General features: G+C 38.7%; 1 protein-coding gene across 1 annotated transcript in view; it reads right to left on the bottom strand.

The window, feature by feature from the left end:
* SLC6A11 (solute carrier family 6 (neurotransmitter transporter), member 11) overlaps positions 1-24,821 on the bottom strand; it is a 97,466-nt gene that overhangs the window by 44,607 nt on the left and 28,038 nt on the right. Inside the window, exon 6 of the mRNA XM_010008836.1 lies at positions 6,005-6,139. Coding sequence (XP_010007138.1) covers positions 6,005-6,139 — 135 coding nt within the window. The remainder of the gene's footprint in view (positions 1-6,004; positions 6,140-24,821) is intronic.

Raw genomic sequence — 24,821 nt, 5'->3', positions numbered from 1 at the left:
CAGATTCAATTTAGATTGTGCCTTTCCCACAGCATACTAAAATATGCCTAAAATCCTTGACCAACATAGTGACTTCTGTGGTGAACAAATACTGAGCTGTTCCATGCATTGCAGGGAGTAATTTTTTGACCTAGGAGAAGGCCCTGAATGTCTTCAGCCCGTGCCTTCTAAAACCCAGGTGTCCAAACACTGCAGTGCAGACTCCCTGAGAGAGAGCAGCAGGGATGTGCCTTCGAGCAGGGACAATGAAATGTGCTCCCAGTCTTGCCTTTGGGGAAAATGGGAAGAGTATCCATCCCAGGAGTGACTGATGGCTTTGTTAAGCACCACTGTACTTTCAGCAAGAAGACTGCATTACAGCAATTTGTTGGTCTTCCTACTCTTCAAAAACCACATAAGCAATTTGTAATGCAAAAGCCATAGGACATATTCAAATGAAATATCTCCTCCTTGTGGAGATCATGAACTGCATTGCAGGGCAAAATGTTTCTAAACATCATAGCAGATCCTGTGCTTACCTTACAGTTTAAACTCTCAGTTACTTGTAATGACACTGCAAACAGCAGACTTTGAGAAAAGCTGATTCTTTGTCAAGTTTAAAGGCAAAAAGTTTGGGCAGCAGCTTTATTACTTGACAACAACATGAGAGCCTCACAATCTGAAGCAGTTGTGGTTTTTTTTTTCCTTCCATAGAAAGAATAGTTTGAAATTGAAAATGAACAAAAAGACTCTTTCTTAAAAGACCTGCATAAAAAGTGGGAATTGTAGATAGCCAGTAGATTCAGCATTTTCCTACCTATGGCCCTTGTATGAACTTCTGGCATTTCCCTCTTTATAATTTACTGCAACTCACATGCATGTGCTTCCCAATTACCTGGTTCAGAAAGTGAATACCTGATGAAGCAAACAATATAGAGAATAGCAAGAAATTGGTAGGAAAAAGGAGAGTAAATTCCACAACTGATAACAGAACTGCGTGGGAACTGGAGATCCTCCTCTCGTTACTACTGATTTTTCCCAGTTAATTGTTTTTTTTTTAAAATGGCTGCACAAATCCTTACAGAGGTAAAAAATACAGTCAATTACTGAAGGAATTAGTAGACTTTGTTTTATTAAAAGGCTGGTAAGATTTAAGGCATGCAGCTAGGCTTTGCCATCCAGTATGGAAAGCATCCTTTTAACCATTAGATTGCAAACTTCCCACTTGCCACATTCCAAACAAAAGCCTCAAAAAATTACCCCAAAATTAGATATAATTTAATTGCCAACCTACGAAAATTCCTGTTTCAATTCCAAGGATCAGTATGCTTAGATTGATACACTACAGGTCTCAAATCCACTACTCAGGAACTGTACAGATTTTTCCCTTGAATTTCTGAGCATGAAACCAACTGAAAGGGAAATCACAACTTCTTCTACATTTTTTTTATTTGTTAAGAAAACAGAGCCCTACCACTTCTGTTTAAATGCAACAGCAAGGAAAGCAGCTGTATTTTCTCCTACCTTTGAAAACATGGGGTTTCATTCGGCCTCAAGGTGGCGATACAAGTGTGATAGTTGCTCACTCTTCCAAGGCTGCGGGTACTAAAATTGAATCAGTCTCAGATATTTCTTCTACTAAGAGAGTTTTTGGTAAAGAACCAGCGTGGCATTACTGCTGCAGCTCTCATCGCCAAAGCGAGTATTAAGCATTGGAAAGAAAAAGTCCAGGGAAGATTAGTTCTCAAATACATTTCCAGTTTGGATTTTCAGAACAGGATTTAAGAAAATGCTGTCTCTGCACCAATGCAGTATTCCCAAATGTCTCTCACACATATGCATATTATAATTAGCCTAATTGGATAGCAATTGATTACAGCTTTAGTGAATCGCATTTTAATTTTTTTTAAGTATAATTTTTTGTTTATGCTCAAACATTCTAGGATGGTGTTAAGGAAGGAGTGAATGACTAGCAAAATAAACTCATGTTAACCTGATAAATAAGGAGTATGTAATAAAAACTACAGGGAAAAAAAAATAAAGTGCATTTATTATAGGTGATTTTCTACCCCCCAAAGAAAGTGTTTTACCTAAACCAACTATCTGATGTACTAAAATGTTTTTCTACTCTGTAAACACACAGACCATAAAAACTGAGCCTCAGTACCACAAAGGAAAATGCAGAAAGAAATTTTTTAGAAAGAGGACAATGTTAGTAAAAGAGCCATGTTTGTATCATAAGGCTTACTTAGTGTAAGGCTTTGTTCAGGTTAAGTTGGTGCTAACTGCTGTGCATTCATGTACTTATTTTTCAAGAAGGGCAAGAAGGAAAATCCAGTGAACTACAAGTCAGTCAACCAAATTTTCAGTGCCAGAGAAGTTTATGGAAGACATTTTCAAACTGGGTGGACTAACAACTGCAAGAGCACCCACAGGAACCCCTGGAAGCTCTGCAGAGTCACCTGCAGTCATGTCTACCTACTAGTTCAACTCTCCCAGCTGAGCTACTAGAGGTGAATTGTAGAAATGCTTCTTCCATCAAGAATTTTGTGCAATTTTAACACTTTCCCACTGCAAGAGAGTAATTTAGAATCAATCCTGGGATTACTCTGATTTTCCTACACCTTATGTTTTTTTTCCCTTTGCCCTGTCATGTATTTACCATGCTTAACGTTCACAGGAGTGTGTATCAGACAGAAAGTACAACCTGTATTCTATCCAGATAGAAATGTATTCTTACATGCTTTTCAGTCACAAAACTCAGATTAGTTAAATTTATTCAAGATTTTGGTAGGCACCAACCATTCAGGGGAGAGTGCAGTGTCAACTATGCTGACATGCTCAACCCTTCATACACTATAATAAGTATCTTAATTAAACCAATACTTTTTTCTCTTTTAAAATAAAACAACAGTAACTCAGCCAGTTATTAGCATCCAAGAACACAATAAACAAATAGGCTTTATTTTTTACTTTCCTCATCATTTTAAGAACCCACTGCTGCAGCAGGGTTTAAATTTATATGCCTGTGTTTTCCAGGTCATTGACTATAATATTACTCCTTGACCCATTAAACCAGTACGTCTGTTACTCCCTAACTGGTTTAACCACTTCCATGCACAAATATCTTGGAAAATCCCATTATGAAGAACCAAATGTTTTCCCCAAAAAGGACCACTGAGTACCACACACAAGCACAATTGCATATTAAGTGTTGTCCCTGTTGAGGGACAACCAGAACCATATTTTGAGTCAGAATTGCACAGAAAAGCCATAACAGTCCCATTAACTTACTGAAATACTTATTTTCTGTGAGTTATAACTCAGGAAAGAGGCTATATTCAAGCTATAAGCAGCACCTGTATCTTCCAGATAGCAGCAGAGGGACATATTTCAAGCCAATTTGAGCATGAAGGCTATAGAGAAATTTCTGTTGTTGAAACAAAGCATTTCTGAAGCTTAAATATACTACTCCACTACGATAATGAAAAGTGATTGGTATGAGCTCTACAGATACCCAGGACAAAAGATGGCATTTCCAGACCAAGAGGATTCAGTCTGCTGAAAAGATAGAATATAAAAATGAAATAGAGAACACAGCACTTGAAAGCTAAGAGGAACTGAAAAGACAGATGAATAGCTGCTCAGAAAGCTATAACGAACCATGGAATGCAAATTACAGGAAGACAAAAGATTCAAGGTCTTCAAACTAAAGTGAGCCTTGAAGAGAAACTTAATTTATTTAATCCACAGTAAACATAGTTGGCACTGTGGTTTAAATACTGCTCTCCTCATGCAGACACAGTAGTCTCCCTGGAGCATGACTTAAACAGACCTTCAAATGAAGAGGAAAATAACTTCTTCTAGTACACATGAACTGTGCTTTGATACGGCAGAGTAAATCCAAATAAACTAAAGATGAAAACTGGAAACACAAATGTCAAGGTTATTTCAGTTGTCCTATGCTTCCTTAATGGCAAAAATCTCAAGAACAAATTGAGGAGAGCCTTACAGAATGGGAGGGCTTGATACAAAGGGTCATGGTTTTGAACATTATGAAGTTATGCATTTCCATAAAATGGAAAACAGCTCTAATATATTTTCTTCTACTTAAAAGTTACAATAATGCTGACCCAATTCCATATTGCTTTCTTTTTCTAATATAACAAGTTGTGCCAAATTCTATTTTTAAGATTGAGAAGCTAAACTGCTCTTATTTCTTAAAAACTGAGCAGAGAGCCCTCCTATAACTCAGAAAAATTTCTCTAAAACTTGATTAGCCTCAACAAAATATTTCAGTGTCAATGAATCAGGATTTTGACAACTGAAAAATAATTCTCTAAAACCATTTGATCTCACATATTACAGTTGGATTACCTGTATTAGCATTCACAATTTCTACTTCCATTCTACTTCAGCTTTTTCCTACAAAAAAGTGCCTGGAATACTAAGGCTGATTTGCCTTAGTGTGTCAGTTTAAGTTTCACTGAAGTGAAGAAGAAAGTTGGCTTGTTGAAGCAACACATTAAGCCTTCCCAAAAGACACTGGAGTATCAGCTGAGCTGTATGTGTAGGACAAACAGACACATGCACACGTGTCTTTGAAGTGCTTTATACTCCCCAGGCAGCTTAGACTAATACCATGTGCTTTGGAAATTGTCATGGCAACTATGTATTTCTTTACAAATGGAAACAGTATAGTAAATAGGCATATAAAAACCCCTTGTAGCCTGACAATAGTTGCTTAAGCTTTCATGCCCTCCCTCAATGCCAAACAGAAGCAAGGGTGTCAGTGAAAAATCCACATGCAGGGCAAAATCCTGTTAACAGGCTTCTCACACACCACTGGAAAAGTGAAGGAACCAACATTTCAGCAGCAGGACCACCTCCTCTTCATTCTAGGTCGATAGACTTCACAGGTGGAGGAATCCTCATGGTATGGTATAAGAAAAGAGTATTCAGAGAACACTTTTTGTTAAGGCAGGGGGTAAGTGTAGCTGTCAGAACCAAACAGAGGGTGAAACACTAGCTAAACTGAACCAAATAAACGGATCCCATGTTCTCAGATAAGCATAAGACATCCAAATTCCTTGTCTCTGCTAAAATGATCACCATCTTTGGAAGCTATTAAAGAAGTCTGATCCACCTACCCCTAAAATTGTTGCATTTGAAACTCTTTTCACTCCATGATTATAAGTTAACCTCAAACCCTTCTCTCTCCTTCCCATGCAGTTAGTGCTCAAGTCATCTGTATTTTAGGTCTAAAAGTGAACCTGGGGTTCACTTGAAATTGGGCTGGCTTGCTAGAGTTACTACAACCTGAGCCTATTATATGTTGCAAATAAGTAACAGAGAGTGTGTGAAAGAATCCTGGGTTTCTCTGTTACTGTGGTAATTTCTGAGGTAAACTGAGGCCATCTCTAAACCAGCAAGCCCTTGGAAATCCAAAGCACATCACTGATATTCTAACACCACTTCCACAACTCCTCCTTGATTGTACTCATCTGTCACTTGAAAAAAAAAAATAAAATCAACTTAATCCTATATTTCCATGTTCAACTCTACTCTGGAAACCAAAAAAAAAAAGAGCTGCTGGTTTGAGTACTTCATCCCTCTCTGATTTCAATTAGAAGACTTCTGCTTCAAAGACAACAATCCTCTGAATAATTAATTTCTCTACTAGCCTTCACTGACATTTAGATTTGGAATGTGGAAAGAACTGGAAAATGGGTCTTAGTTAAATTTGTTCTATTCAATCAGTGGCAGTGATCTTGCCCCACAGTGGCAGAAGTAGCAACTGCAACTGAACAGTTCTGACAATTCAGGGTTATAAACCAATGTACTTCCCTACTAAAAGAATAATATATTCCAATACATGTAAGCTTTGATGGCTTTAAAGCCTTATTCACAGTTCCAAATCTCTACAATAAACAATTATCCAGCAAACACCTGTATTCAGACTCCAAAATCAAGAAACCCTTGCAGTTTTTCCCAGTCAGAGAGGAAAATAAACACATGATCCTACCTGTGGGTCAGACAGTCGAGAAAGGTCAGGGTACAAGTAGAATTTTATCCCCTCAGAAGCACCTGGTAATGTTACTCCACGAATCAGAAGAATCATCAGCATGATATAGGGGAACGTGGCTGTTACATATACAACCTAGCAGGAAGAAGCAAACATTAGAAAAATATTTTCTTTCAACTGCAACAAAACCACCTCATTTCCATGTCCAATTTGCTAACAGATTAAATAAAAATTTAAAAAAAGTGAAAAATACAACCCTCAAAAGATGCATTTTAAACTCAGAAGTTCATTATCTGTCTCATGCCTATGTACACGAAAGAGCTATATCAGACAACACACCCATGAATGGATTCTCAAATACATTTTCATAACTAATGAACTGGAACTTCATTTTTCAGACCACGCTGAGTATTTAACCCCAAACATCAAATCACCCCATGTGTGCCTGAGTGGGTTCACTCAGATATGGAGGAACTTAAAATCATGGCAGATCTTCACCGTGTCCAAGACACTTCATTCTCATATATATCTTTCAGGTGTCTTGAAAATACAAATAATGATTTTCCCAGGAAACTGAGATATCCATTGTATTCCTACAGGCCTCAGAATTGATTAATTCACTGGTCAATAATGTGCAAAATGGAAAGCTTTATCCCAGTGCTTATATTTATTATAATTGACTGTTATTGGAAATGCAAACAAATAGCACTAGCTGAGTTCAAACAGACCTTGTCTCAAAGAGACTGCTCTCCACATTTAGGTTTCAATTTAAAATGGATCATCAGTTAATGAGAAATAAAAAAGAAACACAGAGAACTGACAAGGTCCTACTTGGGTGGAAAGAATAGAGTAGCCAGTAGACAGTTTTCATGTTCCTCATTTCATTCTTTGCCACCTATTTTTCTCTACTTCCTTTGAATCAATAGTGACTTTTAATAGAAAATGATCAGCAGACATATACATTTGATGACATGGCAGCTATTGCACCTGAATATGTTATATTAAAGAGCAACATCTCATGCCATCATACTTCTTTAACCATACTGCTTTGCAGCCTGCTATCTTGCTCATCCTGCCACTGCTTTGAAACATTTTAAACCAGTCAACAGATTGCAGTTCTGTAAAGGCAGATTTCTACCTAGGTTTCTTTGGGTGTATTTCCTCACTCGGCTCCATCAAAGAAGAGCTGAAAACAAGAGAGGTCTGGTAAAGGTACCCTCATAGTATCTGTACTCCTCCTGTAGCCCTCCAGACTTGCAGAGCTCCACCTCACACTCTCCTGTTTTGCTGTTCCAAATGCCTTCCACAGCCCATCCACACCTACTAACATTATTGCAAGTACTAAACCCACAACCTCTACTGTGTATTTTTGTCATGAGGGCAGTCATGCCTCAGCTTTAGAGGAATGGGGATGCTCCTTCCTTTCTGGTTACCATGTAGAAAGAGGATATAAATAGAGTGCAATTGGGTCAGTGTTTCTGGAAATAAGTACTAATGCTGATATCCAGAACAAGGAAAGAGATACCAAGGAAGCAAACATGGGAAAGATGTGTCCTTCCTGAGGCAACTGACATGGTTGACAATTCTTCAGTGTCAGTGAACTGAAGTAGCTAATGAAGCTGCTGAAGCTGCAAGCTTCTCTGGTACCGCAACAGGTATGTGACTGTGTTCAAAGCAGGGAGAAGAGGCCACCAGAAGTTCCCACTATGCTGAGCTGTTTAATCCCATTGCACCCAGTGCATCAGTTGCTCATGTTATCATGCCTCCCAAGAACTCAGGAGGTGAGGGAGGATGGGACGTTTTAGAAATCAACTGTCATGATTAGTATCATGATCACATCTATAGGCATTAGAAGTTTCCTGAATTGTTTTATTTTCTTTCAATGCATCAAACCTCTCTGAATATAAATGTGAACACAACTGTTTCTAATTATACTGCATCCTGTTTTAATTGACTTTAATTGCTTGGTATGTTAATTTGCATTCCAATACTCAAAATGCCTTTTTTTTTTTTTTTTAAGCCCTTGTCAGAGCAATGCCAGTATTCAAGCAGTTGGAAAGAAAATGAAAATTTCTGGCATGCTAGTTTTTGCACCAAGTTCCCCCAATATAATTGAAAGATAAATTTACAAGGATAGTTAGAAATACAAGTGTGTGGAAAGGCACTTAGTGGGACATCTAACAGCCCCTAAGCATACTTAGGTGCTACACTTAAACCACATTAAGACCGCAGCTGCTGCGAATGGATATTTCATTGACTACCATGAATTTTAAGTACCAAAGTACTGAAAGTAAGTACAGTACTAAGTGCTGGAACTTTAAATGCCAAGACCTTAAGAGACTTGGATGTCTATATCACTCAAGGTTAGTTATACAGATACCTTGGTATCTGTGCAATGATTTCATGAGTGAGGCACCATTAAGATCTTGAGAACTGAACTGGCTTCCTGTTGGCATCTTTTCATAGCTAAGAATCTTTCAAGTGCAGTTATGGTGCATAGGTTCTAATTTGGATACTAAGACTGTGAAACATCCTGTCCTAAGGTGCTTTTCTGAACATTCTGGTCAGATCATGCTGCAGAGGTTAGAGTAAAGGTGACTTAGCTTGTGAAAAAATGTGAAAGAAATATATGGAAGAAGCTCTGCTGCAATGAGCTCAGCCAGAGAAATCTAAAAGCCTAAAAATAGGGTTTTCTGCTGCTACAGAACACACCAGCCTGATGTTGACACAGGACCTCACAGCAGCTTCTTTGCAGGGTGAATCCAGAATATGAAGTAGTAAACTTTAACCCTTTGCTTGGTTCTTGCTAAGAACACAACTGAACTAGATTCAGTGAACAAAATACCATTTTATGAGGCCAGGAAGCTGAGGGAAATCTTTCCTGCAAGCTACCACATTCAAGCTTGTTTGCACTATAATGAGCCAATTTCATTTTATAAATGAAATAAAAGTGTTCAATTTCACAGGATGCTTCAGAAAATTGCTGGGTTGCTAAACCCCTTCCCTAAAGTCCTCTATTGCTTTATTAGGCTATAAACACAAGCAGTATCATTGCAAGAATTGTCAGCAATTTGCCCAAACTCATTATTTAGAAGATGGAAAATGCGAACTGACCCAATGCCCTGCTCATCCTCACCTTTCATTTTATGTTTTCAGCCTGTTGGCTGAGCCATTTAGCCTATACAACAGAGAGTAGACTGACATACTAGCACCTTCCTTTGGCAAAAGGAGACTCCTGAGCAATCTTCAGACCCCACTGATGTACCCTCAAGGGCTACCCTGGGGTAGCCTTTGAGTGGGCACTTGCTGCATGAGCAGCCGCTCTGGTTAGGTGGATACTGAGGGTATCAGGACCAAAAGCCCTACAGCCTGTGCAGAAGATGCCTTAGAAGGAGCCAGGCAACAGCAACAAGTGCCCTAGCAGCACCCTGAGCAAGGTGGCACAAGTGCTGGCCCCAGGCTCCCCAGCCCCTAAGAACAGCAGCCCCAGCACCCCAGGACAGGAGGCATCAGGGGCCTCCCCCAGCTCCCCAGCATGACTGGGCTAGTTTCCATCTGTGATATCATTAGATGATAAAGGCAATAAAAGATGTTCAACCACCACGGTATGGTGTGAAATTTTCCATCCATCATTCTTTGAAAAAGAGTCTGCTGCTGATATGACACTGTAGCATCTACAGACATACAAATGACAACTGAAGAGAGAGGTTTCCAACACTAATTGGATTCACAAGAAAAACGGTATAAAACGAGATCAAGGAATGACAGCTGATTCCCAAATATTTAACAAGTCTGCCAAAAAGGGGGGAGGGGGAAGATCTAGATCTGACTACATCTTCAAGCTACAATTGCATATGCAGAAAAAGAAACTAAACCAAAATCCAGAACATCAGAAAGGAACAAACACTTGTACTAACACATCACATTGCTGAGGTCACAGAAAAACCTCTCACCAAGCAGAGTTGTGCAAGCCCTTGCTTTTATCCACACGGCAGTGAAGGCAGTAAATAAACAAGTAAATAAAAGTCTGAGTCAAGCAGGAACACTTTGCTTTACAATGAAATGAAAACTCCACTCCAAAATTGATTTTGAGTCACTACCAAAAAAAATTACATTCCATTCCACATTGGTTTGGCATTTGTTTTACTGAAGGGGTGAAAGGTGATCTCTCTTGACTGATAAATGCTTTAACAAGTAAAAATCATTATTTATAAGCTTAATTGCATTATTAGACAATGGGTGAAAATGTTTTTTTCCTTTATCAGAAAGAATTATTTTTTACATTGGGTCTGAACTTTTCAGCACTTCCCAAATTCCATTCCAACAATATATTCAGTCTTCCAAAAATGCCCACCTATAGTCAGAAGTTCCAAAGGGAGGGCAGGAAAAACATGGTGGTTGTTTTGACTCAGTGCAGAGGACCCCGGTGCTCTAAGAGCCTCTACCAGGCCAATCCAGCAATCAGCTACAATTGCAGAGCAGTGAAAAAGCACCCAAGGCAGACACTACCAATGCACTGCAGAAGCTCAGGATCCCTGCTGAAGTGAGTGAACAATTCATGTAGATCATGAGGTATTTATCCTAATAAATATTCCTTAAGCAGCATCAGTTTTCCTAAGTATTTGTTACTTGATATTTCCCAGCTAATTACTACAGCTGGTTTTATTTCCAGGAACATTTAAATCAAGATCTTTTTTTTGCTAAAATTGCTTTTCAAGCTTGTCAGTAATTTTGATGGGGTCTATAGCCCTCAATTAATAATAAAAAAAATTACTTCTTACATCAAACACAATGCTAGATTTTCATCTATTTGAGTAAAAATTCCCTGATTTCACAGCTAGTGCTGCACCAAAACACTGATTTGTTAAGACTACCAAGAAAAAACAAATTGAACTGGTCATAAACATGGCCTGAGAGGCCTCAAGAAAAGTATCTTGGAACATGGCTGTATCCACACTGCAGAACTGGTGCACTTCACACTCCCAGCAACACCCCAGTTCCCTAGTTATCCCTACTTCTCAACTCAGTGGTTGAATACGAAGAGAGGGTGTGAAACTCCCCACATCTCTTTCAGAAAGTGACCTTTGCTATGTCAGTAGAAGGGAGTTTCAGTGATTCTGAAGAGGCTACTCAATCCATGCAACTGGAAACAGAACTCTTGGTATAGAATTTCCCCTCCATGTGGAAATAATCAGTAAAGCCCAATTATGGGAAGTGGAACACAGAGAAGTGCTTACATAACACGTAGAAGCAGTTAATTTTATCGCAGTATTTAAATCAATTATGTGAGCACCTGCATCTAAGCACTAAATAATGGCAAATGCAGATAACCAGATTCTTTCTTGAACTGACCATATGCATGCACAGTTTAATAATGACCTAATCACTCAACAAGAATGTGCCAACAGCTTCTGAAAAAGCAGGACTGATCATAATAGATGGCCTGGATCCTGAAATAATGCCTTTAAATCACTGTTATGTCAAGAATCCATTCCAGTCTGAATAGGTCTTGGTCAGATTAATAGTAAAATTCAATTTAGGACATCAAGAGACTCAGAGGGAACTCAGTACAGTGACTTCCATCCTCCCTGTGCTGCTGTTTTTGAATCTGCAAAATTATAATGCCCAAACTTAAAGTTTATCCTACATTTACCAACTGCCTGAGCATCCTCAGAGGAACTATGTTGATGAAAAAAGTAAAGGATGCAAGAATTCTAAATACGAACACGCATAGAAGTGTGCTCTCCATTTGTTAGAAAATGTGCTTGTCACATTGTTAATACATTGTTACTACACTGCCAATTCAAAAATTCCAGCAGTTGTAAAAAGAGTGTATCCAAAATAACTGTGAAGAAAGGGGAGGCCTGTCATTTAATTTTCAAATGTAGAAAGTTGCAGAAAACCTTTAGCCAAACAAGCACTGGAATTTGGCAAGCAGATACAGCTCTACCAGCACAAACACAAAAGAAGCAATTTGATGATAAAATCAGGGTCTAATTGTCCCTAGTAACTATAGGGTGTGGTGGGGTTTTTTTGGTTTTGTTTAGGGAAGGTTGTTTTGGTTGGGTTTTTTATTTTTTGCTAGAGGCTATTAATTTAAATACATTACTTTATCTCTACCATACCTGTGCCAGCCTGGAACTAGCAGGGCAAATGAGATAATGGTATCCTATAATATGAATATCTACTGTCAATTTACTGTTTTGGTTAACATTCAAAGGCACACAGAGGAAGACCTGCCTTTTGGTCGTGGGAAGGCAGAAGAGGACTGGTAGGGAGGAAGCAAAGTTCAGCATCTTGGCTAAGCTCATTATTGCAAGTAAAAGGCATTTATGCAGAGCTCCCATCAAGCATGGAATTTGCAGAGCCACAAATATCTCAAAGTCAAAACCTGCTATTTAATCAAGTAAAAGTCAACTTTAATAATCAATCAGGAAGAATTTAAAATATAAATTAGAACTAATTAATGAACTGAGGGTTGGTTTTTTCACTTTGAAAAGATCTTTTAAAAGTTCAAGCTTTTATAAATCAAAGCTGCTCCTTCTCAGACCCTTTGAAGATTTTCTGACTTTCTAAATGCCATCTAATTTGCCTTTATACACAACAAGCCAAATATTGATATTAGTTACATATATACCCAGAAATCTGAATTTTTCTTCAAAAACTTTTATTATGGAATTCCTGATATATGACAATCCCATTTCTATGGAAATAATTTACAGTGGGTCACGATGATCCCAAACTAGCACCAGAATTTCCAGTTTTGTTGCTGAGTTTACACAGGCAGAAATAGGGGACTGATAAGGTGGTGCACTGATTTGATTTCTTAACTACTCTAGACATGCTTTCCAGATCCCCTGGAAGGCACCAGTCAATAGTTTCTGACATATTCTAAAAATGTTTTACCTGTAAAGCAGATAAAGATGCAAGGGTCAGAACAAGCAAGGATTTTCCTGCCACACAAAAATTTATAAGATCTTGAATCTGCACTGGAACAAACTCAAAATGTTTGGCCAACTCATTCCTCCAATCCAGGGAAAAGTACAGGTTTGTTTGCCCTCTGCTTGCTGGAGAATATGAAACTGGGTTTTGCAGCTGAGTGTTGCCCTCATGTAATTACTAGCTGCTCTGAAGAACCACTAGTTTCAGTGAAATAGAAACAGAGCTTTACCAGAACATTCCTTATCATCTCTAGCTTAGACTCCTTGCTTGCCCTGCTTGATTTTCTTCACTTGTCTTTCAAAAAAAAGAAACAAACCCTCAAGCAGAAAACCAACACGTTCACAACTCTCCCAAATGATCGCCACCACAATGGAAAAAACAGATGTCTGCATGTAGTCTGGAAGGTGGATGCAATGCTATCTACCAAAAGGATTAGCAAGTGAGCTTTCCTGGCTATAACTCCTCCTTCTCAGGTAGCCACAGAGGGTAAAAATGCCAGTCAGCAAAGACCAATATAACAGAGTACACTGCACAAAGGCCTTGACAAGGGGAGCCAAGGAGAGAACCACTGTAGCCAGCATATAAGAAGTCATCAAGTAAATGCATGACTACATTAGAGATTTTAAATATCTGCAAATATTATAATAATATACCATGAAACATCACTACAGCAGAAATTTGGAATTTCCCTAAAACTATGCACCAAAACTAGTCACACATGAGTCTCTTTTTGATATGCAGACTATCAGTCTTCCAAGAACTTCAGGAGGTATGTTAGCAGCCATTTCTAAATGACTCATCAGTCAGAGCTGTGCAGTCTTCTGAGAGTACCACAGCATTATCTAATCTTCTGCAGTAAATGCTGGGAAAAAAGGGATTTGTAAACAAGCAGGCAAAAAAAGATATCCCCATAGCACGTTCATACTACTTCTTTCTTTTGAGCATTTTTATAACAATGAAACACTCTTGTGTATTGGACTAGATGACCTTTAAAGATCCCTTCCAACTGAAAGCATTTTATGATTCTGTTGGGAGGTTCAGGACATGTATAGGACAATAAAGAGCTATGGCTTATTGTTGAAAAAGGTGTGTGTTTGTCTACCCACAGGATTACAGACAAATTTCCATCACCCACTGTGGAATATAGGGCCTTATCACCATGGTGACAGCTGAGAGATGGATTCACTATAAAGTATTTGCAATACTACATTTGTATTAAGTGTAATAATCCTAACAGAAAGACAAAAAATAGGTTTACCACCTAAACTAACAAGTATCCTTACCATGCAGACCCTAAATTCTCCACATTTCCATTCCCTATGGCTACTACATCTATGATAATGCAGCTGGTCACATCTTATTTTGTTTAAAGGCTTTTTGCATTGTAAATTCCCTACTAAACAGCCTCCAAATCTAGCCCCTAAATCACCTGAAGGCTGATTTGTAGGACACTGATCTGACAGCAGCTGCAAGTTAATTGTGGTTTTGCACTACATTTCAGACTTAGAAGACGATATGACATGATGTATAGAAAAATGAGAGGTATCCCACAGTAAAGACACTGGGCTAGAAGACAGTGTGACTTAAGAGTATGTTACTGCCACATGTATTTTTCTATCTTAGGCAAATGCTTTGATGTCTCTGCTCTCCCTTCATTTAAACAGAGATCTCCAACTGTCTGTTTGTGCAGATGTAAAGGTGACTTCCTTGGGGAGCAGAGGCATCATCCAAGACTTGTACATGTACTTGTACATTCAAGACTGTGCTCATCCAAGACTTGGTACGCTGGGATTCAAACCTCAGCAAAGCACTCCAGGAGCAAATGACGTACAAACTAAACCACAAAAATACTTACAGGCCTGAGCTACAGCAGTTATCCCAGACAGCAATGAACAAATTTAATCACAGAAAATAACTGAAAGTTTCGTCATAGTTCATTCCTTGTGTCAGACTGTTACTGCTGTGTCTTATGCTTTCAAGATATGACACAATCAAGCTTATACAGGATGTTTCATGTTTTTTTCTTTTTCAACCAATTTTTTTCATTGCCCAGCAGCAGAAATGAATCAGAGGTGCATGGCAGCCAACTCACTTCTCAGGGATATGTTTTAGTTACCACCATAGCACCAGCAGCTGCCTGAAGCTGCCTTTGTTGCTCACACAGCAATTTATGTCATTAAGCTTTCCCATTCTTAAGACTGAGTTTGAATTCAATCCATGTTAGTTGACACGAGTGGTATAACAGAATTAAAATTTGTAAATCTCACAAGAACAGCCTGTAAACAAATTTCTGCTACAAAGACATCTTTACACTGTAGATAAAGACAAAAATAAGTCCTGTACTGACTGCAGAAACTAAAGAGATTGCATTCCCACTGGCAGGATTTTGACAGAATATTCACCTTTCCATACAGTACCATGGGGACTATAAACTGCTTTGTGAAATGCTAAGCATGAGCCAGTCTTGAAGCTATATAGATTAGCACTAGCTGAGGACAAACTACCTGTGTGAGACTAGAGGATTATATCTATTCTACTTTAGCTAAAGAAATATGAAATGGAAGCATCTAAGAGAGGCAGTGCCACAAATGGATACTAAATCCCACATTTCTGAATTAGTTGAGGGACCAAGAAGATACCTTGTATGCTCTTTCTGAACAAAAGGCACAAGTAATATTCCAAATACATACCCCAAGATCCAACAAAACCAATATCTATTGGGATTTCTGAACACAACTGGGCAACCACCCAAACATTTCAGCAAAAGCTTCAGAAAACCTCAACAGTTATAAACAGGCAGGGGAACCGGGGACACCTGATGGGCTTTTCTGCCAGTGCAGAGGCAATGGGGATGGAAGAAAGGGTCCAAGAGAGATCTCTGTCCTTCTCTTTGTAACTGCTGTGACTGGGAAGGCGTGAGGTGGAGGCAGGGCCAAAACAGGTAGATCCTCTTTGGGAGGATCGTGACATGACCTCCGAGGCATCCCCTGAGCTCAAATGGAGCTGGCCAAAGAGCTGTGATCATGCACAACCTCCCTGGGAACTGAGGAGCTCGTTCCCTGGCACTGTCCCCCTCTTCTGGCACCTGGCTAACGGAGCTTGGTGAAGCCCTGGTATTGGAAGGCAGAGTGAAATTGCAGAAAGCCCAGTGAGAAGGAAGCCCTGAGCACCAGAGTTTGGCTTGAAGGGTATCTGGGAGAAGAGGACGGCTGAGGACACTGTCTAGAAGCACGAGCTGAAGGAGGCAGCAGCCACTGATTGTGTCTGAGCGGATGGGATGTGCGAGGCCAGGCCATGCTCAAAGGTCACTTCTGTCCCCAGTAACAGGCAGCTCAGAACCAGAGGCAGTCCTGCCAATGACACCTTGGGGTTGGCAACCCAAGCACCACAACACAAGGGACACCAGAGCTGTCCCACAGCTGATAGATGAGAAGGCAATAAAAGATGTTCGACCACCATGGTACGCTGTGAAGGTTCCATCCATCATTCTTTGAAAAAGAGTCTGCTGCTGCTATCACATTACAGCATCTAAGACATACAAATGACAACTGAAGAGAGAGGTTTCCAACATTAATCGGATTCACAAGAAAAACGGTATAAAACGAGATCAAGGAATGACAACTGATTCCCAAATATTTAACAAGTCTGCCAAAAAGGGGGGAGGGGGAGGATCTAGATCTGACTACATCTTCAAGCTACAATTGCATATGCAGAAAAAGAAACTAAACCAAAACCCAGAACAGCAGAAAGGAACAAATACTTGTACTAACACATCACATTGCTGAGGTCACAGAAAAACCTCTCACCAAGCAGAGTTGTGCAAGCCCTTGCTTTTATCCACACGGCAGTGAAGGCAGTAAATAAACAAGTAAATAAAAGTCTGAGTCAAGCAGGAACACTTTGCTTTACAATGAAATGAAAACTCCACTCCAAAATTGATTTTGAGTCAATACCAAAAAAATTACATTCCATTCCACATTGGTTTGGCATTTGTTTTACTGAAGGGGTGAAAGGTGATCTCTCTTGACTGATAAATGCTTTAACAAGTAAAAATCATTATTTATAAGCTTAATTGCATTATTAGACAATGGGTGAAAAATGTTTTTTTCCTTTATCAGAAAGAATTATTTTTTACATTGGGTCTGAACTTTTCAGCACTTCCCAAATTCCATTCCAACAATATATTCAGTCTTCCAAAAATGCCCACCTATAGTCAGAAGTTCCAAAGGGAGGGCAGGAAAAGCATGGTGGTTGTTTTGACTCAGTGCAGAGGACCCCGATGCTCTAAGAGCCTCTACCAGGCCAATCCAGCAATCAGCTACAATTGGAGAGCAGTGGCAAAGCACCCCAGGCAGACAGTACCAATGTACTGCAGCAGCTTGTGATCTGATTAGGTAGATTCTGTATTACTTGGAGTCTTTCCATCAGATTAAATAATTTTCTGAAATGTCATTGCAATTCAGTTGTTTCAGGCCCTTCATACAAGATATGTATAAATAAATTCTGCTTTTGGAATCATGTAACAACAGGGACTGGTTAAGGTTGCAACAGCTCAGAGCTGCTTTCTTCTCAGATTCAGCAGGGGATATTATCTGAGCAAAATGTTCATCATGCTCCTTCCTAATCTCTTCTCAACCTACAGATGTGTCACCTGTGAAAGCAATCGTGACATTTCTCCTACTAGTTTACTTTCATGTCTAGGCAGCCTACAATCAAAAATACTCAGCATTAAGTGCTCCATCACCAAATACTTTGATAAATCATAAAACTAATGTTTTTAAAATGTTATGTACTTTGAATTTGCTGTATGACATGTTTAACTGAAACTTCTTTATTAGACAAGCTTCAATTCTGACACAGGACCATATATTTATAATACCTTGAAAAAGTATTTAAACAAAAGAAACAGGCTTAAGGAAGGAACAGAGAATTCCTCTTCATTTCTGCACAACTATGCCAAAGAATTAGACGGACCTCTCAAATCATGTTGCATCTTCCAGCTCCTGTATTTTGTGCTCCCTGGCATGATTTGCCTCACTTTAGGTAAGAGTAGTTATTAATAAAATGTGTTGTGGGTTTTTTTTAGTAGTAGTTGTAGTGAGAACTGTTCTCTCTGCACAGTTGTGAAAAGCAGCTCCTGTGCAACTGTACTAAAGCATCTGGTTTCAGGTACCTGCTTTTATGTTGTGAACTGTTCTCTTGTTTTCCAATGTATTTATTGACTTAGAAGCCTCTGTCACTGCCAAGCAGCAGTACCGTCAAGTTACACGATTGCCATAAGTTTAGTGTCATGGTACAGAAATATATTAATATTTAGGTATTACATATGTTTACAGTAATGACATTTGATTTTATTGAAAATCAATATTGACCAAGCTGATTAAACTCCTTTTCCTTTTAGAAATGTTTAAAATAAGACTAAGATTAATCATGAAGAGGTCTTGAGGTCTGCTGTTGACAGCAGGTAATTTTTTTCCTTTACATCTCTTAAATAATTGTCACCAATGGGTTTCTAAAACGTGTTGCAGTAGAGGAATACATTAAGTGCATTAAGTTATCATGGTCTTAATTTGGACTTTTTGGATAAGAAGGCTTTGAAGCGTTTTTAACAGAAAATTGATTGTGGTGTTTTGAAAAAGAGTAAAATTTTACCTTACTAACTTTTAATAGATCTTAAGTGAGAAAGCAATTATCAAACCTTAATAAGGATATAATCTTGCCTGTACTTATGTTTAGCAAAACCTTGCATAAATATATGCAACACAATAATACTAAGAAATGACAATCTTCTTATTTGCAACACACTCTGAAGAGGCATTTTTATTAAGACAGAAACAACTGGGCTATCATCATAACTGCAGTTTTTGATTACAGCCTTAGGATTTAGACTTGAATGCCAGTTAGTATGATTAAGTTTATCCAGTTTGATACATTTAAGCAGATAAACAAGAATCTGTCCTTTTCCAAAGTAATTTTGTTTGGTACTGTAAATTATTACTATTTAGAGTTAAAAATAGACCAGTTTAAAATAAATCATAGAATGGTTTGGGTTGGAAGGGACCTTAAAGACACTCCAGTCCCAACCCCCTGCATGGGCAGGGACACTTCCCACCAGACCAGGTTGCTCCAAGCCCCATCCAACCTGCCCTTGAGCACTTCCAGGATGTGGAAGCCACAGCTTCTCTGGGCAACCTGGGCCAATGTCTCACCAGCCTCACAGTGAAGAATTTCCTCCTAATGTCTAATTTAATTCTTGCCTTGCTTGTGACAAGCCCTTGTAAAAAGTACCTCTTCAGCTTTCCTGAAGAGGTGCTGGCTTCTGTTTGATGCTCTTCTCCATGGCATTGTTTACTGATTATTTTTTGGGGTGGGGGATAAAACAACCCATAAGGAACTTCAGGTTCTGCTAAAGGAGAAATTAAATGTGAACAGGTCCGATAAGAACAAATTACTGAAATCGTTGCATTTCCAATGTCTTTTTTTATAATGGGCTAGAAGTTCTGGGTAACCTCAATGGGCAAAATAAAACTCTATGTGTACCCTTGGCCAATCAATTATTTTCTCTCACATCCGCATGTGCCCTGAGCTGCCCTTCAGTGCTCCGGAACACACTTGTGACTTGTCTGGGCTGTGGACCAGGGCATAGATCCAGTCTAAGGAAGTCTTCACGTTACAGTGGATCTCTGCCGTTAAGGTGCAGCAGGGAAGGTAAAAAATCATGAAGATATGATTTTGATTAAAGTTTAATGTTTCAGACTTTCCACAGCTGCCACACAGAAGTTTGGGAAAACCACTCAGAGAGGAACAAAAAAACTCCTTTTCTAACAAATCTGAGGTGTCCTTAAATGCTCAGTGCACAGGAGACTGAAACAAATATTGCAGTAGCTGTTTTAAAACCTCACAGAGGAGGCGGGTAGCAGGAACTCTGCATGCATCTCATGAATGTTCTACTTTCCCCCTTTGAATACAGAGATCAGTCTTGGACAGAGTGTTAAAGCCTCACCATGAAGGGCTATTCTTTGCTATTACTTTAGGGTAAAACAAAAGACACTTCAGGAGATACAATCATTGCTGCCTAGTTCCTTTTCCTGGGTTCCTACAATGGGCCCCAGTTCTTTTTTTTTTTCCCTTCCACACATCTTTCTCTTTTATTTTTTTCTTCTGTCCTTTTACTCTTTCTTTCTGCTTCATTGAATCCATTAAGGCCTTTATATAGCCTGCTATTGAGAAATAAATTTTCTTTGGGACTAGTGACTGAGTCTTAACTGCTGGCAAACAAGGCTTAACTCCTGATAGGAGGGCAGAGAAAATGACGGGTAGAAGGTAAGAAAAGTCCATCTCTGAATCTGGGTTCTTCAAACACACCAGATACCTTGCTGGTAACCAGCTAAAGGAAGAGGCACATTCTAATCCTAGCAGGTTTTCCAGCTCTCTCATGCATTAGTCTTGATATACTGAGTTATCTTTCTGCTTCTGTTTTAAAATATATATACACACACTCTTTTCAGTTATTTTCCTTCATTTAGACCCATATGCCACACTTGTTTGCACAACTGTGAACCAGAAGGCAGTCCAACATAAACGGAGATGCATTGCTACAAGAGGGGTAAAAATGGGGCCTCTCTCAAGTCATACAAAAATGACCCACAGTCAAACAATGTAAGTACTATTCAGTCTACTAACAGTGTGATAACCTATTTCAAAGACACTAAAGCTAGATTCAAACCCAGTGTACTGCAGTTTACCCCAGAACTACAACAGACCTGCATGCAAGCTGAAAAAACTATTGCTCTGGGTTGATAAACTAGGTCTTATGCAGGTGTGCAATGCAAGAGAAGCAAGGGAGCTACAGAGGGGCCAAGGAGACATCTGAGTACAGAGGAAAAAAAATCAGTCTATAGCCCTTTCTAGCATAATAGGTGTGCATAGAACCTAGCCAGCTGCAGCAGGTGTGCACAGGCTGGCAGACACTGCTGGCCCTCCCTGCCTTTCCCGTGGTGGGAAGTTGTGTGAGGTCAGTCTTTTGGCATGGGGATACAGTCTAGAAGTGAGGGCCTTAGCAGGTGATTTGCAAAATCTAAGGTTTAGAAAAAATGTTTAAATCTTGAAGTTCTGAGCAGTTGCTACCTAAAATTGAAAACCTCTCAACTATCCAGGAGCCATATAAATAATTCACAAAAATATAAAGAAATATGAGCTGGAGGTTGAGGGGGAAGGTGAAAAATAATGTTCTATTAGTATGCCCTCTACTGTCTCCAGCCTGGATAATGAAGTTACCTGGGCTGATGAGCAGGTAACATCCACAAATCCTCCTACACTCCCCATCACTGCAAATGCAGGTGGAGGAGGGAGCATGACTATAAAGTAAGATAAGGGGGGGGATGTGGAGAGTTCAGTTGTGAGAGATGACACAACACCCAGCCAGCCAGAGCCTGGCAGCTTACATTTTCCATTTCAAGCTGTCCATACAAATTCTGGGATTTTCCCTCAACAGAAATAAAAAGAAAAATAAATGTAACCAACATTTAGGTACAGCTGCAGTCTTGGTTTTTTGTTTGTTGTTTTGTTTTGCTTTCCTAGTAATACAAAGCAAGGAGTTTGATTTGTTGGAATAAACCCTCAATGGCTCTGGTGTCTATTTTGTGTTGAACTATTCAGGCCTATCAGCCTGGGACAGAACGTCTTCAGAAGCACTAGTGTGATGTGGGGCCCCCATTTCAAGCATCCAAGTATTCTTTGGTATTTTAACACATAGAATTAATATAGAATTCCATAAAACTTCCTGACAATTTACACTTAAATGGCCCTTCACTGCGTTCAGCTCAGCAAATCAATCTGATCAGTGGAACTAATTAAGAAGGTAGGAACAACACTGGAAAGGACAACACCCATGCAGTTACAAAATTCATTTCACAAAGTCCAGCTTAGAGGCCCTCATAGTGATCACAGCTACAAAATGCACTTAGCAGCCTTTACAAGACTCTTGTCTGAGTTTTACACCTAAAGCTTAAACAGAACACTCAAACCAGGAAAAAATCTGGGAGTTGGTATGGAATCTAACCAAGTTTGCACACATGACATTTAGAATGAGACAGGCTCCCATCAGAATGAGTAAGCAAAAAAGAACTATGGAGAACATTACAGGTTAAGGCACTGTGCACATACAGAGGAAAAAGAACAAGTTCAACAGCATAGGAGTAAAGTAACAAATTATGCCACCACACTCCTCAAAGACAAGAAAGTTCTCTGCCTTGCTGTTTCTAACTTTTTCAATGATGCCATGGTAGAAAGTAAAACAATTGAATACATAGTGAAAGTAACAAGTAAAAAAGTTACGAGTACCTCATACTTTTATGTATATATATGCAGTAACTACATTGCCAAGAAAGCTTGCAAGGTCATCTCTTAACCAAACAGTATCCTTTTTAGGGATCTACTCCTCTAGATTGTTTTATAGACATTTGATACATGTGGAAGAGTTGAGGATTCCTGCATGTTCTTATGTCAAGTCAGGACAATGCTCTTGACCTTAGCCTTTCAGCATTACCTTCTATGTCTATCAGCCTTTGCTTTGGATGAAGTTTTAAAGTATTTCAGGTGGAGAGACAGCACAAAGTTAACACACTCTTAGATCAGAATGATGCTGAACTTCAAGGAACTCAGCACAAAGAGCAGGAAAGCATCAAAAGATGCAGAAGTGAGAATCAGAGAGAATAATATTCAGTGATTACTGAAGCCTGTATGTGTGATACATAACTTAGTTACAGAAAAATGTGAAAAATGGACTCATGAGATTTGTCCCTCTTCCAGATGATCTTGAAACAATGTGGGAAGTGTGAAAAGAACACTGTCATGTACTAACATGAAAATCTGGAAGGTACACGACAATGTTCCTTTAACACATCATATCAGAAAAGGCTTTGTGGTGTCATAAAATGACAAAACCTGACCTACAATTTTAAAACAGACATTAATTTGTTTGTTTGCTAAATGTTCCCCAGGCTAAAAGCAATTCTCCTGGTATATGAAGACTTCATGAATCTTACACAAAGATAAAAAATTAGCAAGACTCAACAACTATGTAGGTATATACCTTACAGAAATACCCAACATTGTCATATTGGCAATATTATTTTAGAAAAATAAGATACTAAACCATGCTCTAATGATCAGAGCCTAGAATGATAATATAGATGTTTAGAAAATTAACTTTCTTTAGCCTTCTGTATACTTTTTACCTCATCTTTGGAAATATTTAATGCTAGCTACTGAAATACGTCTGCTTAAGATTGATACAATGAATTATCAAGCTCAGCAAGGTGAAATATAAACATTACATTATAACATTACACCTTCATCTGTTTCTCCTTTTCCTTTTTGAGTTTGAAGTTTCAAAGACCCTGCACTTAGTAGGATATATACAGAATATTTTAAATGTGAAAGCTAGCACACAAATACCTTCAGATCTAAGATGGAATAATTAATGGCAAGAACATCAGAAAAGGCACAAATATGTTTCTCCTGGAAGCTCTCAGGACCACCTGAAATTATTTTGGTATTACACATCTGTTAGAATGGAAAACTAAAATGCTTTGTGAGAAAGCAATGACTTTCAAGAACAGTAATGGAAAAGTTTGAAACATCTTGTTAACAGTGTCACAAGCACTTCATTTGGAGCTGAACTTTATGTTAGATTTAATATATGCAATATCTTAAAATATTAAATACTTACAATCTGAGTAGATGAATTCTGTGGCAGTGCTAGTTAGCGAATTATGGTTCTATTTTATGACAGCTTTTAAGGCTTGGGTATTTTTTTTTTTCACTATGCATTAGGACACAGAGTAAAAAGATGAAAAGAGTAAACCAACCTCTTGAATATTTCACAGCATATGAATAAGGTAAGTCTCTATCTCCCCTTATCCATTTCTCTCTTCCTGTTTGCCCTGTCCTCTTTCTCTCTAGCTGTTCTGTCCCACAGACACCTTCCTTTGAAACTGTTTCCAAAGGTGAAAAATGTAAGAAGTTTTCTATTTTGAATAAATGTGCTATTTCATCAAAATTATTCAATCTAATTAATGTATAGAGCAAATTTAACAGGCTAGCCTCTAAGCACTTTTAATATTCTTATAAAAATCCAGAAGTAATTTTCACTGCTTCCTGGAAATCAGCATATAATAAATTCAATCCAGTGTGAAGGACTGTGATTAGATGAGCTTAAATATAAGCTTTCAAAATGTCAATATGTCAGAAACGGAAACTGCAGCCCAGAAGTCTGCTCTGTCACCTATAATTCAGAGTATTTAATATCTGTATCACCCACATCACCTGACTGCTATGTCTTTGATTAACTGGTCTGGGATGACAATGGGATGGCACAGATTTCCAGTGACTTTGGCTGTAATAAGTGGCAAGTGTAAGAATATTAAAATTCTTAAGTATGTCTAAAGAGTGAACTCATACCCAGGAAAAAAAAAAATAAATGGTAGCCCTGGAAATAAATTGTAATGTCACTCATTCATCTAGTAAAAAGCTTTCCTTACTAATTAAGGGAAGAGAACTAGAAAAAGAAATTATCATTATTTGCTATAAGAGATTTTTACTCATGTTTCTTGAGAAGCAATGGACCCTCTGCAGAGGCAGACTGTTGAATACCACAGCATCTCCTGAGGAACACAGGAAGCTACCAGTCTGCTTCCTCATGATTTTGGAAACAGAACTGCTGCTCATGGTCAACCAATCTAAACAGAGTAAATTTATGATGAGCCTACGTATTACAGGACCCTGATCCAATTTATATTTAAGCTTGAGACCTATACAACTGAATACAGAATTTTAATGACATCTTCTGTTGCAAGACTGCTAGTCATTCCTG

The sequence above is a fragment of the Chaetura pelagica genome, unplaced genomic scaffold, assembly GCF_000747805.2.
Source record: "Chaetura pelagica isolate M959 unplaced genomic scaffold, ChaPel_1.0 scaffold52, whole genome shotgun sequence".
Lineage (NCBI taxonomy): Eukaryota > Metazoa > Chordata > Aves > Apodiformes > Apodidae > Chaetura > Chaetura pelagica.
The sequence above is the reverse complement of the archived record's forward strand: the minus strand, read 5'-3'. Positions and strand labels throughout refer to the sequence as shown.